Source organism: Anabrus simplex, chromosome 10 (assembly GCF_040414725.1).
Source record: "Anabrus simplex isolate iqAnaSimp1 chromosome 10, ASM4041472v1, whole genome shotgun sequence".
NCBI lineage: Eukaryota > Metazoa > Arthropoda > Insecta > Orthoptera > Tettigoniidae > Anabrus > Anabrus simplex.
The window spans coordinates 132,743,171-132,760,664 of record NC_090274.1 but is presented as its reverse complement, the minus strand read 5'-3'; the positions used below and the strand labels follow the sequence as shown (position 1 = coordinate 132,760,664).

The window sequence follows — 17,494 nt, the reverse complement described above, 5'->3', positions numbered from 1 at the left end:
GTAGTGCAATAATAAAGTAACGTTAAAACATAATGAAACAACAACTAGAATATTACAAGAAATGCTACTGGTTTTACATTCTAAATCCAGAAGGAAATTACAACTTTTACTTTTCACTTTACACTAGCACAATGGTCTTCTTAATTGATTTGATACCGGGAGGGAATCTGTCAAAGACTGCTGCAGGTAATTTCTTCCAATCCTGTATGGTCCTGTTTATGAAGGAAAACTGGCCCTGATTTTATGTTGTGATCATTTCTCAATCGCAAAAACAGAAAATAAGATTGAATTGGATATATGAAACAACTTAATCTGTACCAGTATTACCCATACTTTGGCCAAATTGTCAGCTGATAAGATCTGGCAAGGTGCTTGATGCACCACAGTAACACTTCCCTCCACGTAGGGTTGCTGACGGGAAGGCAGACTGGATGTAAAGCTGGGCTTGGCCTATATTAGTGCTGATCCCAAGTAATTAGAAAAGTGGCCAGTAATAATAATTCTGTAACCTCAGCCACATTTAAGCTATCTGCACATCTGCTTTACTACAGCAGGCAGCATTGGGACTGAATTTCAATCAATCTTGTAGTATCCCCCATCAAATCTGTTACCAGAGGTAGTTTTACCTACAACATCTGATGTGGAGTGATAAATGAGACATTTTCCGCCCAACAACCATCCAGACATCTCTGTTTGATTTGAATCAATCATCTTGTGGTCCATGGAGGAGAGCTATCACTTCCAATTAAAATACATAAATCAACTCTATAGTACCTTTCCGGTTTTTATATCTCCCTTATTGTCATCTTTAAAAACTGGCAACCCTACTTCTGAGTGAATTAAATTTCGGATCGTACATTTACAAAATGTTAGTGCAAGCAAGTAGGGGCTGTTTCAAAACCAAGTGAGGTAGGGTGCAGTGATTGATCTTTGTCTTACTCTCTCAGAAATTGTGGTATTGATGATGAGCAATCAACAGACCTCGTCATCCGTTTTATGAGGGCTCTTTTACCATGTATAAAAGTATATTTTCTATTACTTTTTATTTTATTTTTAACCACGCTTTTATTCCATTGACGCTATTTTGGTTTATTTTTGTGTATTTTAATGTGTTATTTTAACTTCTGACTTGAGTGATATATACCACCATACTTTAAGGCAGTGCCTTATTCCATTGTGATATATATTGTCTATCATTGTATCAGAAAATACAGCATTGCAAATTAGTTCCATTGATTATTATAATTTCATAATGATTCCCGGCTCCATGGTGTAGGGGTAGCATGCCTGCCTCTTACCTGGAGCTCCGGGTTCGATTCCTGGCCAGATCAGGGATTTTTACCTGGACCTGAGGGCTTGTTCAAGGTCCACTCAGCCTACGTGATTAGAATTGAGGAGCTATCTGACGGTGAGATGGCGACCCCGGTCTAGAAAGCCAAGAAAAATGGCCGAGAGGATTCGTCGTGCTGACCACATGACACCTTGTAATCTGCAGGCCTTCAGGCTGAGCAGCAGTCACTTGGTAGGCCAAGGCCATTCAAGGGCTGTAGTGCCATGGGGTTCTGTTACATCATATCATTAGGGGCTGATGAACTAGATGTTAGGTCCCTTTAAACAATAAGCATCATCAGATTATGATATTCCTAATTGTTTCATAATGGTATTGATTTTATGCCTTTTTATATTGGCAGCAAATTTATCAACATAAATTTTTAAAGAATACTGTTTTTAAGTATAGCAGGTACTAGACGTATTATTCATCACAAGTAAATTTCATAGCAGGTCATGTTTTAACTTAAGCCTGCAGTGCTGTATTGTTAAATACACTATTGAACTATTAAACTTTTCCTTGTTTAACCCACTCAACACCAAACCCGTTTATATACGTTATTGACACCGATCTCATATATGTTATGGTTTGAAATTCCATGGAAATGCTCAATCACATTCTGTACGGTAGATATACCACTCAATTTTGGGTGTTTTGAAAGTGATCAGCTTCGTTGGAGTGTAACATCTTTCATGCTAATGTTTAGCCATCAGGGCGTGTTGAAGTATACATTCATCTCTTGTTGACAAAGAAATTGAATGCTTCCTCATAAATAGTGATTCTGGAGAGCTATATTTTGATAACAAATATGGAGAATATCTAGGTGTCGATATTGAACTGCAAGAAAGTGCGAGACAAAGTCACCTCCTGCTCAGATGAATTCTTCCTTCACTAAATGTTAATGATTTTAATATCAGTTCTTGGATCAACAATTTTATATTATATTTCAGTTATAATATCATTTTTTTGTGCTCTCCCTTTTGCACTCCCAAGTAAATGCCGGGACGGTCCCTTCCACTTCCTTACCCAAATTTTTTTTTTGCTATTTGCTTTACGTCATACCGACACAGACAGGTCTTATGGCAACGATGGGATAGGAAAGGCCTACGAATGGGAAGGAAGCGACTGTGGCCTTAATTAAGGTACAGCCCCAGAATTTGCTTGGTGTGAAAATGGGAAACCACGGAAAACCATCTTCAGGGCTGCCGACAGTGGGGTTCAAACCCACTATCTCCCAATTACTGGATACTGGCCGCACTTAAGCGACTGCAGCTATCGAGCTCAGTCTTACCCAATTTCACGGACCTGCATTCATTTCATATTCATTATCTTCTCAACTGAGCTTTGCATCGGAAAGGGCATCTGGCTGTAAAAATATGCTGTAAAGTATAATCTCACTTCGTCCCCAAACCCATATTTGGCTGCGGGGCTAAGGAGATGATATCCGTTCCATTCATAGTATCAGTAACAATTTTTCTATAAAAGTGCTTCTTCCATAAAAAAAAAACTGGCCCAGAGGGTTTGGCTGGTCATCAAAACTCGTTAGTGAAAAGGTTAATAATGTTTTTTACAGGTATGTCATAGTGTAATATTTATATTTAACTTTTGTGTTTGATACACTAAAGAGCTTTTAAGTTACATTCAACTGAGCCAACATTGAAGAGTATGGTTTTCTTTTTGAGAAATGAGAGCAATTTTAAGACATAATGAGAAACATTGACAGATTAATGAGGGAAGAGGAACCGACAGAATGAGGATGCAGGGACAGTTCTTATTTCCTCTCAGCCTAAGTCCTGACACAAACTTATCCTCCTGATAATGTAAATGTATCACCAGCATTTGGGAGATCATCGCATGCCATGCTTATTATCATATGAATTGAGAGGTGTACCTAGCCCCAGGCATGAGCCCCATTTTATATGTCTGAATCAGCCGAGAGGATTCGCCGCGCTGACTACATGACACCTTGTAATATAAGATGAAATTCTAAAGGATTTGATTATATAAAGTCCACCTGTTCAGTACACTTCTGCCATTTAATAAATTGTTTGTTTGAAAAGTTACGTAGTTGTTTAAAAAAACGCCTAGGACAGGTTTCGACCTAGCCTAGAGGTCTTCATCAGCTAAAATAACGAAGAAAGACATATAACAAAAACAGTGATACATAAAAAATCTGAGGTAAAATACAATCAACAAATACAATGGAAGTTTATGTTTAAAATGTACATGGCTTCAGTATTAAAAACACACTAAAAAATACAATGGAAATCTGTTAAAAATGTATGTGGATTCAAACTTGGATGAATTTAGTTGTAAGTATTGGTCCAACCATATTTAATACAATATTGGTTGGCTGGAGGAAGTACTTAAAGTATTGTGAAGACAGTTAGATGTTGTTCTAGTTTTTCATGTTTCTGGAAACGGAGTGAAATTTTTGAAAAATCTTATATTGCCTCACGGAGATTACAAGTATAGCTAGCATGTCCTCTTTCCTCCAGCCCTATGTTTATATAGATCAGGTTGGGTCGGTGTTGACCTCCATACTGACTGGCGACCGTTCCGATGTTGTGTTGCATAGTTTTTCAAACAACTATGTAACTTTTTAAACAGATCATACATTAAATGGCAGAAGTGTATTGAACAAGTGGACTTTATATAATTGAATTCTTTTAGAATTTCATCTTAGATATTTGAAGTAAATTCGGAACCAGAATGAAGTAACCTGTAGGCCTTCGGGCTGAGCAGCGGTCGCTTTCCTCCCACTTCTAGACATATCTGTGATGGTACAAGGTGAAACAATTTTTCTTTAAATCATTAAGCTTGATATAAAAAAATGTATGCAATGAAGGTGAGATGTTATACAAAAATTTCAATTAACTTCACTGGCAGTACAAAGTGTGAGTTGCCTAAGTGTAGCTTTTATGTTGAATTTAGGAGGTTGTGGATTTGAACTGCAATGTCAGCAGCCCTCCAGGCACATGCTGAAATTGAAATGCTTAATTGAATCTGTCAGTTGAGAGGAAGAAAAATCTAAATTGTTAATAAAGTGCATTGCTGAAAAATTTAATTTTTTTTACCATTTGATATATGGCCTCTTATAATTATTATGCACTTAAGACAACTGATGTATTTAATGAGGGATTAGAGAAATAATTATTTTCGGAAAACAACGTAGTTCCTTTCTTTTGTTGGTGATGGAATTAAACATACACTTAAGAAAATGGAAATTGCAACACCATGAAGGCATTGGTCGTTTGTGTTGATTTTCAAGATATGGAACGATGCCATATAGGTATGCAAATGATCAAAGTTTTAGACGCATTGGATTATTGCTACAGGTCTCCCCATGTGATTGGTCGCGGAGGAATCAACTCCAGTATACGGACTCTGATGTAGCGTAGTTGACTTGCAGTCTGTGCAGTGAAGTGTTCCCCATGAAACATGCTTCGACGACAGAGAACACGCTATCAACAACTGTTGCTGTTTGAGAGAGCTTAGATAATGGGGTTGTGTGAGGCTGGATTATTGCTAAGGACTGTCGCTGCACGTGTTGGCCGACAGGCATCTACGGTACAATGTGTATGGCAGCAGTGGTCAAATGAAGGTACCCACACTTGTAGACCTGGTGCAGGCCCAGCACAACAGACAACTGTGAGAGAGGATCGCCGCATCATTCGAATGGCCTGGATGGAACCCCATGCAACAGCAGCGCAAATTCGAGCAGCTGTGGCACTCCACGTTACACAACAAACAGTTGGTAATTGGCTGTGTACAGCTGGCTTACGAGCCCATGTCCCTGCAGAAGGTGTTCCATTGACCCCACAACAGCGATGTGTAAGGCTGGCCTGGTGTCGAGAAAGATCGACGTGGGCCGACGAATGGCATAGGGTCGTCTTTAGTGATGAATCGCGCTTCTGTCTTGACCGCAGTGATCGCCGGAATCGTGTGCGCCGACATGCCGGGGAGAGGGGCCGCCCAGATCTTATTGTCGAGAGGCACACAGGGCCAACACCAAGCATTATGGTCTGGGGAGCTATTGGCTATAATGTGAAATCACAATTAGTGCTTGTTGAGGGCACTATGACTGCTCGACAGTACGTTGATAGGGTACTCAATCCAGTGGTTGTCCCTATGATGGTGAACATTGCTAATGGGATGTTTCAGCAGGACAATGCCTGGATTCACAATGCACACATCTCCAGAGAAGCTCTCTACGACATCACAACCTTAGAATGGCCCGCCAGATCCCCGGACCTCAGTCCTATTGAGCATGTGTGGTACATGATGGGTCGACAACTGGCCAACCGTCCTCAGCCACCCACAACTTTGGAACAACTGACTCGTGCAGTGCAGCAAGCATGGACCACAATTCCTCAGTAAGCGATCCAGGGCCTTATTGACTCCATGCCTCGACGAATTCATCAATGTATTGCAGCTCATGTTGGGCACATCCTGTATTGATTTTTGTCCAAACTTGCGGTCAGAGGGTCCTGAAAATATAATCATTGAATCACAACCAAACACTCGTCCTGCATGTTCAGTTGCAGCAATGTAGCAAGACTCTTTCTGGGTGTTGCAATTTCCATCTTCTTCAGTGTGTTTCCGGTAACTTTACTGATAAAATGAATTTATTTTTACGACACAATTATTATTATTATTATTATTATTATTATTATTTGTTTACAATTTGCTTTACATTGCACCAACACAGATAGATCTTATGGTGACAATGGGGTGGGAGAGGTCTAGGGATGGGAAGGAAACAGCTGTGGCCTTAATTAAGGTACAGCCTGGTGTGAAAATTGGAAACCACAGAAAACCCTCTTCAAGACTGCCAACTGCCCACTATCTCCCGGGTGCAAGCTCACAGCTGTGTGCCCCTAACCATATGGCCAACTCACCTGGTCACACAATTATTATTTCCTGATCAAATAAGTGAAAATCAACAGGAAGTAAACTAAGTCAACGAAATGTCGTATGGCTTTTAGTGCCGGGATATCCCAGGACGGGTTTGGCTTGCCAGGTGCAGGTCTTTCTATTTGACTCCCGTAGGCGACCTGCGCATCGTGTTGAGGATGAAATGATGATGAAGACAACACATACACCCAGCCCCCGTGCCATTGGAATTAACCAATTAAGGTTAAAATCCCTGACCCGGCCGGGAATCGAACTCGGGACCCTCTGAACCAAAGGCCAGTACGCTGACCGTTCAGCCAACGGGTCGGACAACTAAGTCAATTGTTTTATTACATGATGATGACATGAATTGAAAAGAAATTACACTATAGGAAAAGATTTTAATTTTTTTTATGATACTAATTGTTTTTTCAAACAAAAAAAGTCCGGCTCCATGGCTAAATGGTTAGCGTGCTGGCCTTTGGTCACAGGAGTCCCGGGTTCGATTCCCGGCAGGGTCGGGAATTTTAACCTTAATTGGTTAATTTCGCTGGCACGGGGGCTGGGTGTATGTGTCGTCTTCATCATCATTTCATCCTCATCACGACGCGCAGGTCACCTACGGGTGTCAAATCAAAAGACCTGCATCTGGCGAGCCGAACATGTCCTCGGACACTCCCGGCACTAAAAGCCATACGCTATTTCATTTCAAACAAAAAGTCTTGTTTCAAAACATGTTCGGATCAGATCGCAATGCAACACAAGTGAATCACCACTACTTGCAGTTGGCCACTTCAATATCTCCTCGTAAAAAGAGCTGTGCTTTCTTCTTGAATGTACTTCATGAATTTCTGAATATCTTTGATTTTATTTTTGTTTATCTTCACTTTTTCTTCTTTGTAAACCTTGTCTACAGTCTTAGGAAATTCTGGTAGCATACTTTTTTTCACCATGTTAAAAGAATGATTAATGCAACATTTTATAAGATACTCAGCTGTTCCCTAGCCCATAGTTGCTGTAAGGCCTGTCTGATTCACTGGGCTAGCAAAGAGAAAAATATGTTTTTGAATGAGTGTATATCTTATCATAGATTATTCTTCAATTCAAGACACTTGCCTATTGTTCCAGGACCCAAGTGGAGATTCAGGAGACAATTGCAAAGTAAAAGTTGAAGCAGAGAAGTTTTTGACTGATCCAAAGGTGGAAGAGGTCGAAGAAGTAATAGTCAAGGAGGAACATGATAATGAGGTGACATATTATCTTGTTGTATGCACTTATCTGAGGGGAAGCTTTGGGAATTTCTGACTACCTTTTTTGTCATGGTATTTATAACTGTTTTATTGTTCTCATGAAGTGAAGCAAATGTTTATTTCTGATGATTTTGTTAAGTACAAAATTTACCCCTTGAGATACCACCCATAGAAACCAGAGGCGCTTTATTTTCATTCTTGCTGATAGAGGTCAGAGAATCTACGGGCGCATGTTCTCACTGTAGCTAAAAATAGTTGGTGCCATTTCAGCAAAATACTGTTTGACTCTTCTATAAGGATAAAATGTACTGGTTATGAGCATAAGTTGAGAGCTCTTCTTTTAAGGCATTGATAACACAGCCACTTTTCTGCATAACCTGTGGCTGCTTGATGTAGATGTTGGCTTGTTTGTTTCGCTTGTCTATTTCAAGTGTACAAAATTTGGACGATGAATCCATCCTGAATGTTCCTAAGGAAGACTCAGGTTTTGAGGATAGCAATATTACACATCAAGTGAACGTGATGATTCTGGTGCTTCAGGCTAGTAAACTTAGATAAAAAATTAATTTCAGATTGGTGTGAAGTGGCTTCTGTAATAAAGTTTTATACTGATCACTAAAATTTGAGGTTGTTTTCTGATGCGAACCCATCGTCAAGTGACGAACAGTGGGGAAGTAAATGATTGGTTGTGTGGTGGAGGTAGTAATGGGGCTTAGCACAGCTAATGGTGTGTGATGTAACATAAGATTCAAATAAGCAAAATTCAGATATATTGTTAACTTGATACCATACAGTATTGTTGAGCTGTTTAACCACACTGGAGCACAGTATTGTTTACCTGTTTAACCACACTGGGGCACAGCATTGTTGAGCTCTTCAACCACACTGAACCACAGTATTGTTGAGGTGATTAACCACACTGGAGTGCAGTATTGTTGAGCTGCTTAACCATACTGGAGCAGAGTATTGTTTTTTGTTGAGCTATTTAACCACACTGGAGCACAGTATTGTTGAGCTGCTTAACCACACTGGAGCACAGTATTGTTGAGCTGTTTAACCACACTGGAGCACAGTATTGTTGAGCTGTTTAACCACACTGGAGCAGAGTATTGTTGAGCTGTTTAACCACACTGGAGCACAGTATTGTTGAGCTTTTTAACCACACTGGAGCACAGTATTGTTGAGCTTTTTAACCACACTGGAGCACAGTATTGTTGAGCTTATTAACCACACTGGAGCATAATATTTTTTGCTGTTAACCACACTGCAGCACAAGAATGTTTACCTGCTTAACCACACTGGAGCACAGTATTGTTTACTTGCTTAACCACTCTGGAGCACAGTATTGTTGAGCTGTTTAACCACACTGGAGCACAGTATTGTTTACTTGCTTAACCACTCTGGAGCACAGTATTGTTGAACTGTTTAACCACACGGAACCACAAGATTGTTTACCTGTTTAACCACACTGGAGCACGGTATTGTTGAGCTGTTTAACCACAGAAAAGACAAGACTCGTAGCACAGTTTCCTAGTGTTCTTGCAGAGGCACCACAAGATATACCGCAAAGTTTTTCGAAGATGTTGCAACTTTCTTTTTTTTTTGCCTCTGTATTCTCATGTTTTTTGGTCTGAAAGAAAGGGTGTGATGCAGGGTTATTCCCAAATGTTTAGGAAATTTACTGTCCCTGAGGATTGAATTACATTGTTTGCCATCTTCTTTAAACAAGATACCTCAGTTTTATCTGAGCTGGGCCTAAGTCTCGTTTTGAAGAAAGTGCTTTCATCTCCATAAGAGTTATAAATCATGCCAGTGTTTCTTTCCGCCTTGTGGGATGTGGTGCATGAGCATATGGTGGTCCTTATGTTTCACCGAAGTCTGCATTCATTATTGTCACGGGTTGCGACTGACTTCGATAGCAGCAAAGCTCTCTGGAACTCCTGGAACCCAGCCTACAAGCCCAGAAAACACTGCCATGATTTGTAGCCCCAGCCATGAGAACCTCAATCACTATATCATGCTATTGTTTTTTATTTGAAGTTAAATTGTCCATGTTCCTTCCGATGATTTAAAATCAACAGTTGGCAATATATCAAGTACACTTTTAACACTGCATGGCACTTTTGTACCTGTGCTACCAGTGGCAGGGGTGTCATTATATGCTACTTTTATCAGGAATATCTGTGTGTTGCTCATCGTAGGCAATGTATTGGGGATTGACTGTAGTCATTAGTGCTTTTAGGGCCCTGCAATAATATCACTCATAGCCTCAGCATTTGTGCAGGTATTTCAATTGGATGCTATATGGGCTGCCACACATCAGTTTTGATGTTCTCTTTTCTACTACCAGATGGCAGAATATCAGAACTATTTGTAATACTTAGCCTCTTTCATATTGCATAAATATTATAAGTATCTTGTCCAGTATCTGTCTGTTATATCCCGTTGCATAATGTTTTTGCCCTCTCTTGCATTATTTCCTCTTGAAAATATTTGTGCAGTGTATTATGTTGCTGACGACATGAATAAATAAATATCTCTTTTCAGGATATGATGGTAGAAACTCATGAACAGCAGTGTGGCACGAGTGATGTACCAGTATATGAGTAAGTAGTCGACTAAGTAATGTAACATATGAATGTCTGTAGAAGGGGTTGTGTGACAGACAATAAGGTGCACTCACACCTGCAGGACATTCTTGTCACACATGGAACTATAGCATATTATATCGACATCCATCTGGAAACACTTATTTCCATCATGTGGGCTTATGGGCTTAGGCCGTATCGCAACGATGTACTTATTCATAGAGCTCTGCATCCCAGAAAGACAACTAAGCAAAGCTCACAGAAAGAAGAAGTGAGGGGAACTGCCTACCTGCCTTACATTCACAATACCACACACCGAATCACCAAGTTCCTCTGCAAGCACAATATAAAAACTGTGTTTGGCACCGTCACTAAAATTGTTCCCAGTTTAGGTCCGTACTGTTTCACCCCAGGGTGTACAAAATGTCCTGTACTTGTGGCAAGGTATGCAGAGACCAAACATGTCAGTCCATTGGGACTCGCATCAAGCAACACCAAAGGAAAATCCATCTCAACCAGCCAGGCAATTCAGCAAATAGCTGATATTCAATCCCTTATCCCCACTAAACACTACAGGTCTAGGATTATACGGGAAGCTGTGAAAATATGCAAAATTCATAACAGTTTCAAGTAATACGTGGTTGCCAGCCATTAAGGATTTACGTAGATAGTTCTTCTTCCATGTCCTTTCTCTATTGTTATTTCCAAATTCGTACAATAATCACCAGATGGTTCATTTCAAGCTGTGTGTTAATGTCATACATACACCAGTCCTGCTCCCCACTCTCACATGATACAAACTTTCTTTCCATTCTTCAGCTGTGTTCTGTTCTCTCCTGGTGTCTTTCATTGCATTTTATTTTATTAGGTTCTATTTATTTCTTCTACCGCATCCCTGATTCATCTGATGTCCTCTCCATCCATTACTCCTCACACACACACGGTGTGATGAACTTCATCGGCTCCTGCTTGGAGCACTGCGCCAGCGTACGCGAGCCACCTGGTGAGGAACGAGCGCACAACTACAGCTCCAATGGTAGAACAATCTCATATTCAAGCCCTCATTATTGTAGAAGTCTTCCTCGTGAACAACTGAGATTTTCTTCTGAAGACGCTGAGCAAAGTTCTCTGCGAAATGTGAAGAGTTTCAACTTATTTTTTTGACATGGCACAAGCCTATTTCATGTCTAAATTTACAGGCTGTAAAAACATCAATATTAACTTATTTCCATGTTAGAACTCATTTTTTACAACATTACATTAATCATGGGAAACAGTCAAGAACAGAATGTACCAGCAGGTTCAATGTGGCGGGATAATGTGGTGTACTGATACAAGTGAGAGTGACAACATTTTCAGGTTTCACTTCTATGTTCCTACTATCATATACCACATCATACATTTCCAGTGTTCTCTCCAGAAATTTTCGTCAGCCATGTGGCAGTAGCCAGGACGGGAATACTACATAAAAATGAAAATGATTAAGTTTCCAACTTTTCCCCTCAGCGCATTAACAGTAATATCAGACTGGTAAACTTAACTGCAAAATTGAACTATTTTAGTGTTATTATGACTAACAAGACATACTGGAATATTTTGAAGTTCTAGTGTTCTACTGCTCATTGATAATCATGTAACACTGGAGCTTACCACTCTGTTGCTATGGACTGCCACACGGCTTTGTGACAGGTGGAAACGCGCACTTGTGTGCAATTCCACACTAATCCAGTGAGCGCTCGTGTACACTTTGTGATAGTAAGGTAAAACATTTAAACTCTGATGCAATTGTTGCAATTATCCTGACAATATTGAAGATTTTTCATGCAAATAAACAGTTTACAGTATTTCAATTTTGATTTGGAACAACAAATGGTTCAAGTAAGTATTAAAAACACTGATTTCATCGCACTAACTCTGCTGAATATGACATCAGGACAGGCATACTACAGCCATTAAAACTTTCTACAATGATTCATATCACCTCACATGTGACAATTGGACAAGGGTTGGAGATACATTAAAAAGAATTCAAATGAGGCTGCGTCAGTGTAATGGCCGCAAAGTTTTGTTATGTATCCTGTGACAGGTACTTAGTCAGTGTGCGTACGAAGTTTTATTTCTTATTTCAAACAAAATGTACATTTTCTGGGGTTTCATTGGGGCAGTAGATGTACAGAACACTACCACCTTTATTTTCAGATGTTCCCGTAGTTGATTTTGGACCTTATTAATCTCCTAAGTTACTTTATTTTCTCCAGTGCAATTTTGATCCTTATGGAGTATTTACTGCCCATATGTTGCAAAATTGGACAAAGGAAAGACATTTATTTCACTTCTTTGCACCATAATATCCTCCAATATTCTGTATTTGTTTCGATTTTTGCTGTATACATTCACTGAAGTTAACTAACACAGCAAGCTGGAGCAGCACTAACTGAAGCCACTCCCCTCCCCTGGCATGATCAACACGAGGTACATCCCGTCCGATATGCTGTTAATTCTTAGAGGAAGCAGTGTTGGGAAGTATTGATACTAATGGAAGTATCATGTTTGTCCCTGTGTCAGGTATGCTACCAGGCAGATTTGGTATTAAGTTGCGTGCTTCTGGGGTACGGGCCAGGAGAAAACCCCATAGGCAGAAATAAGAAGATGCTTACAGGTAAAACCTAGCAAGTTCTATATAGTACATGTGAGGGTGTGGGCTGCAATATTTCATTGGTAATGTTAGTTAAGAATATTTGTATTGTACACAACTCATTAACTAATTCCAAACTGATCCGTTTATAGTGGAAATCACTCCTCCTAGGTGTTGCTGTGACTAGTACAGGCCTTGCCAGCTACCAAGCAATGCAGGAAGGAAACCTAGGATGTGCTGCACTGTCTGGTCTCCATGGGGTGCCTGGAGAATGTAGCCATGCCCACAGGGGGAGGGAATGAGGGAATGGGCCTCCTTCCTCCCAGCCTGTGCTATGGCCTGGTAGACAGGACGCAAGGGTGGAAGGCCAGGCCGCATGCCTCCTCCACTGTTTCTGCTGACCAGAGCCTCCCTAGGCACTGAGCAAGCTGTGTGGTGGTTGTCACCAGAACAGCTGTTGCATCGAACCTGGAGCCTAAAGTTAACCTGACACTGGCCCCACCTCATATAGCAGAAACACTGTAGAGCTGTTGAGGGGGACGTTCTGATCTTGCCTGATTGTTGCTTTCTGCTGACCAGGGCGTCCCTAGGCACTGAGCAAGCTGTGTGGTGGTTGTCACCAGAACAGCTGTTGCATCGAACCTGGAGCCTAAAGTTAACCTGACACTGGCCCCACCTCATATAGCAGAAACACTGTAGAGCTGTTGAGGAGGACGTTCTGATCTTGCCTGATTGTTGCTTTCTGCTGACCAGCGTGTCCCTAGGCACTGAGCAAGCTGTGTGGTGTTTGTCACCAGAACAGCTGTTGCATCGAACCTGGAGCCTAAAGTTAACCTGACACTGGCCCCACCTCATATAGCAGAAACACTGTAGAGCTGTTGAGGAGGACGTTCTGATCTTGCCTGATTGTTGCTTTCTGCTGGTGGCAGTACACTTCGTTCTGGAAATCCTTCAAACAGTCTTTGTTCATATTGGCATTACAAGTGTGTGGTGGCTGCATTTGAACCACTAACGGCGAAGACCTGTTTGCTGCCAGCCGGTCTTGAACCCTTGCCACTACGGACCTTTTTATCAAAACAATTTTGATCACATTTCAGCATCTGTAAAAAGAAACATGCTGCTCAAGCATGGTTTCCAAATAATGTCTTACCAATGTTTCACTGAATAGGTATCAAACTGTTACTATATGTGTTTCCGGCTTTTATCGGTAGAGGGCAGCCCCCTCTGTCAAGAGCATTGATGATCTTGTCTCGACTAGGTCTTTAAACCATCTTCTCCTGGATATTTATTTTGTCCTGCTGATGGAGAAGAATAATTATATGGAGCCCTCACACTCAGGAGCAATGTTATTACCTTTCAAATGGATGTATTTTAGATTTAAAACCGTGCTAAATAACTGCACGATTAACGTGTTCTGAAGATTGATATTGAGGGTAATGTACCAGTTTGAATTTGCATCTCTTGTGTATGATCCTTTTCCTTTACTTTTACTTTTATTTTGGCCGGCCGAAAACTCGTCTTGATACTCGGAGATTGGATTGTATGTGTTTGTGTGCGTTGTTGATATAATTGTAGTGCAACTAAATCTGAGCCTCTGTCTATTATAATGGGCTTTTCGACGAAACGTCTTTGCCCCCGGTTGGAATTATGGGTTGTGTGTCGATCGGATGACTTATTCTGGCCATACGCAGCGATATTTGAGGGTGATCTACGTGTGGCCATGTGTCGCTGACGTTTGCGGTGAATGGAACGCTAATGACTTTTGTCCTTATTAACTTTTGGTTGTGTTGCACTCTGAGAGTTGGCCGGATTTACCTACTAGCACTAGTGATCACTGTTATCTGCCGCATGGCTGAATGAATGATTAAATGAATGAGCCGGGTATTTAGATGAAGTGTCGGTCTATTGAATTTACATTTTACAGTTCTTTTTCCCCCCTTTTCTCTCGATTACTATCTCTTCTACTCATTTAGTGCGCGCCCCGATCTTTTTCGACCTGGACGTTGCCATGTTGATTTATTTCCTTCTTGGCCACACGCTGGCCCATGTTTATCTGACTGATTCATTTTCCGTTCTTTTCCTGGTGTATCTTTTTCTCCTTGCCCGCTGGGGTTATCTTTTCTTGGGTCGACCCCTTTTTTTGTGTGCTCCTTGGTGTGTTGGAACCAAATGAAATGAGATCGTGGTATTGTTAAAAAAATATAGATACGAGAAAAAGTAAGGGTGAAATGGATAAGGTACTCCCGACTTGTAATTAAGTATTGACCCTCAATAAGTGGGAGCAATCGATTTAAGGCCTAGCCTAAAGCTTTTCTCTTTGCAAATGTTGTATGCGAAGTCGAGTTCAGAATATCATGATTGATTGTCATTCGGGCTAACCCATATACGTATGTATTACCCAATTATAGTCTTATATTTTCTATTTCAATTAATTCTTTAATTAATGTTGCTTTTCAATAAACTACCATTTATCGCTTATCCGATTTTGACTCAAAGTAGTGTTAGTTTAAGCTTGTACTGATTTAGGTGAATAACATTTCCAGTTCAGGGCACTGTCGTTCGCCCTTCTTGGTTGCGGTTCAAGTGTAGTTTCCTCTTCTATTCTCCTCGTTGTCTATGTATTTATGTGAGATCGAGGGGGTGGGGGCGTGTGGCTCAGTAAATGGTAGCAGAGACGTGCTCGATCAGGATATCTCATCTGGAAAAAAGCACAGGTGAGATAGAACTGGGAATGTTATTCTGTTTCGGATGCGTTAAGAAAAATCGTTATTTCTTTTCGATTTAACCTATTGAAACTTGCTATATTAATTCTGATCTTGTGTGTCGTTTATTAATTAACTCTTTCGATGACCATTGTGTATGTGTGGGTTTTTCATTGCTGACGAAACCTTGGTTGAGACATGGAAAGTGATAAAGTTGTTGACATGAGTGGTGAGAGTGATGTATTTGCTGGAGAGGTCTCCAGGAGGAGGAGGCTAGACGGACTGTCAGAGCCTTTTCTATTTGGGAAAAAACTAGCTAAGACAACCTCAGTTAAGTACCTAGGGGTAATCCTTGAGGCAAGACTGAGCTGGAAGAAACATATAGATTATAAGGTGGATAAGGCTCGCAAGATTATGTGGGCCTGTCGCAGGGCCGTCGGGAAGACTTGGGGCCTAAGACCTAAGGTGGTCCAGTGGCTCTATATCTCTATTGTACGGCCCACGATCACCTATGCATCTTTAGTCTGGTGGCCAAGTTCAGAGAGTAAAACTGTGACCACCAAGTTAAACAGTGTCCAAAGACTTGCGTGTCTAGGAATAACAGGGGCACTGAATACTACACCATTATGTGCAATGGAGGCCATCCTAGGTTTTCCCCCCTTACACTTATATGTTAAGGCAATAGCGGGAATGAGTGCCTATTGCCTCTGGTCACTCGGAGGGTGGTCCTTCAAAACCCCGAATAGAGGTCATGCCTCTATTGTTACAAGGCTTCACCAGACTTGCCCTATGACAATGATGATCGGGGATCTGATGAAGCCTAGCTTTAATTTGAATTATAAATTTACAGTGGTGATACCCACAAGGGAGGAGTGGGCCGCGGATGCTGGGGCCTGTCTTAAGTCTGGGGGCTGTACATGGTACACAGATGGCTCGCGGACGGAGACGGGCACAGGCGCCGGGGTCTGGGGACCTAAGACAAGGCTCTCCCTTCCTATGGGTAAATATGCTACTGTTTTCCAGGCTGAAGTATACGCAATACTAGCCTGTGCTGTATATATATGGAATATGCCTGGACACAGAAGACACATCACTATTTGTAGTGATAGCCAGACAGCACTAAAAGCACTTTGTGCAGTTAAAACAACATCAAAACTGGTATGGGAATGCCAAAGGATGTTAGATCAGCTGTGTGAATTTAGCTCAGTTACCCTATTATGGGTCCCTGGGCACACAGGTATCAGTGGAAATGAAGAAGCTGACAAACTAGCGAAACAAGGCTCAAAAGGTTCTTTCACAGGACCAGAGCCCTTTCTGGGAGTGTCACTCCGAAGCGTGAAACTGGTAATATCCCAGTGGACAAACCAGTCTCACTTAGATATTTGGAAGAGGTTAACTATAGCAAGGCAGGCACGTGAACTTATCAAAGGGCCTAGCCAAAGTTATAAAAAGGTCCTAATGAATTTGAATGGGACCAGAATGAGAATGGTAGTTGGACTGTTAACAGGCCACAATACCTTACAGAGACACCTACACATCATGAAAATCACTCAGGATCCAATGTGTAGAAGATGCAGTAAGGAGGAAGAGACCTCCGCGCATGTGTTATGTCAGTGCAAGGCTCTTGCTAGCACTAGACATCGATACCTTGGCTCACATTTTGTGAGCCTGGAAGACATCAGGAATGCCAATATCCGGACACTGGTATCCTTTATAGGAGTACTAGGGCTGGACTAGGCAAACCTCTTTAAGGGGCACAAAGGGTCTTCATAGACCTACGTGTGGAGCTCTGCAAAGACAGGGCTCACCCATTTCTTATCTATCTATCTATATTAGCGCCAGTCGGCAGGATCCCATGGAATTAATGACAGGTGTAACTTCACTCTTATGTTGGAGTACTTTCTGTCTAATACTTTTGTCATGAATTGTGCTGTTTGCTGCAACCATCATGGACAAGTATTCGATTATCTGTTAGTTGATAATTGTCATGTGCTCCTGATAGATGTTGCCAGAGCATTCTTGCTTGCTTTTACAGTTCGTATTGATATAGGACCCTGATATTGAAAAATTTCTAAAATTGGTATTTTCACAGT

General features: G+C 41.1%; 1 protein-coding gene across 3 annotated transcripts in view; it reads left to right on the top strand.

The window, feature by feature from the left end:
• The window catches only part of LOC136881970 (gastrula zinc finger protein XlCGF57.1), a 67,075-nt gene that overhangs the window by 27,388 nt on the left and 22,193 nt on the right, over positions 1 to 17,494 (top strand). For 2 of the 3 annotated variants that reach the window (XM_068229425.1, XM_068229423.1), the window contains exons 3-4: positions 7,355 to 7,474; positions 10,024 to 10,082. In XM_068229425.1, the coding sequence (XP_068085526.1) occupies positions 7,355 to 7,474; positions 10,024 to 10,082 (179 nt within the window). Of the gene's footprint in view, positions 1 to 7,354; positions 7,475 to 10,023; positions 10,083 to 12,629; positions 12,696 to 17,494 lie in introns of those variants that run through there. The other variant, XM_068229424.1, reaches the window with a different exon arrangement.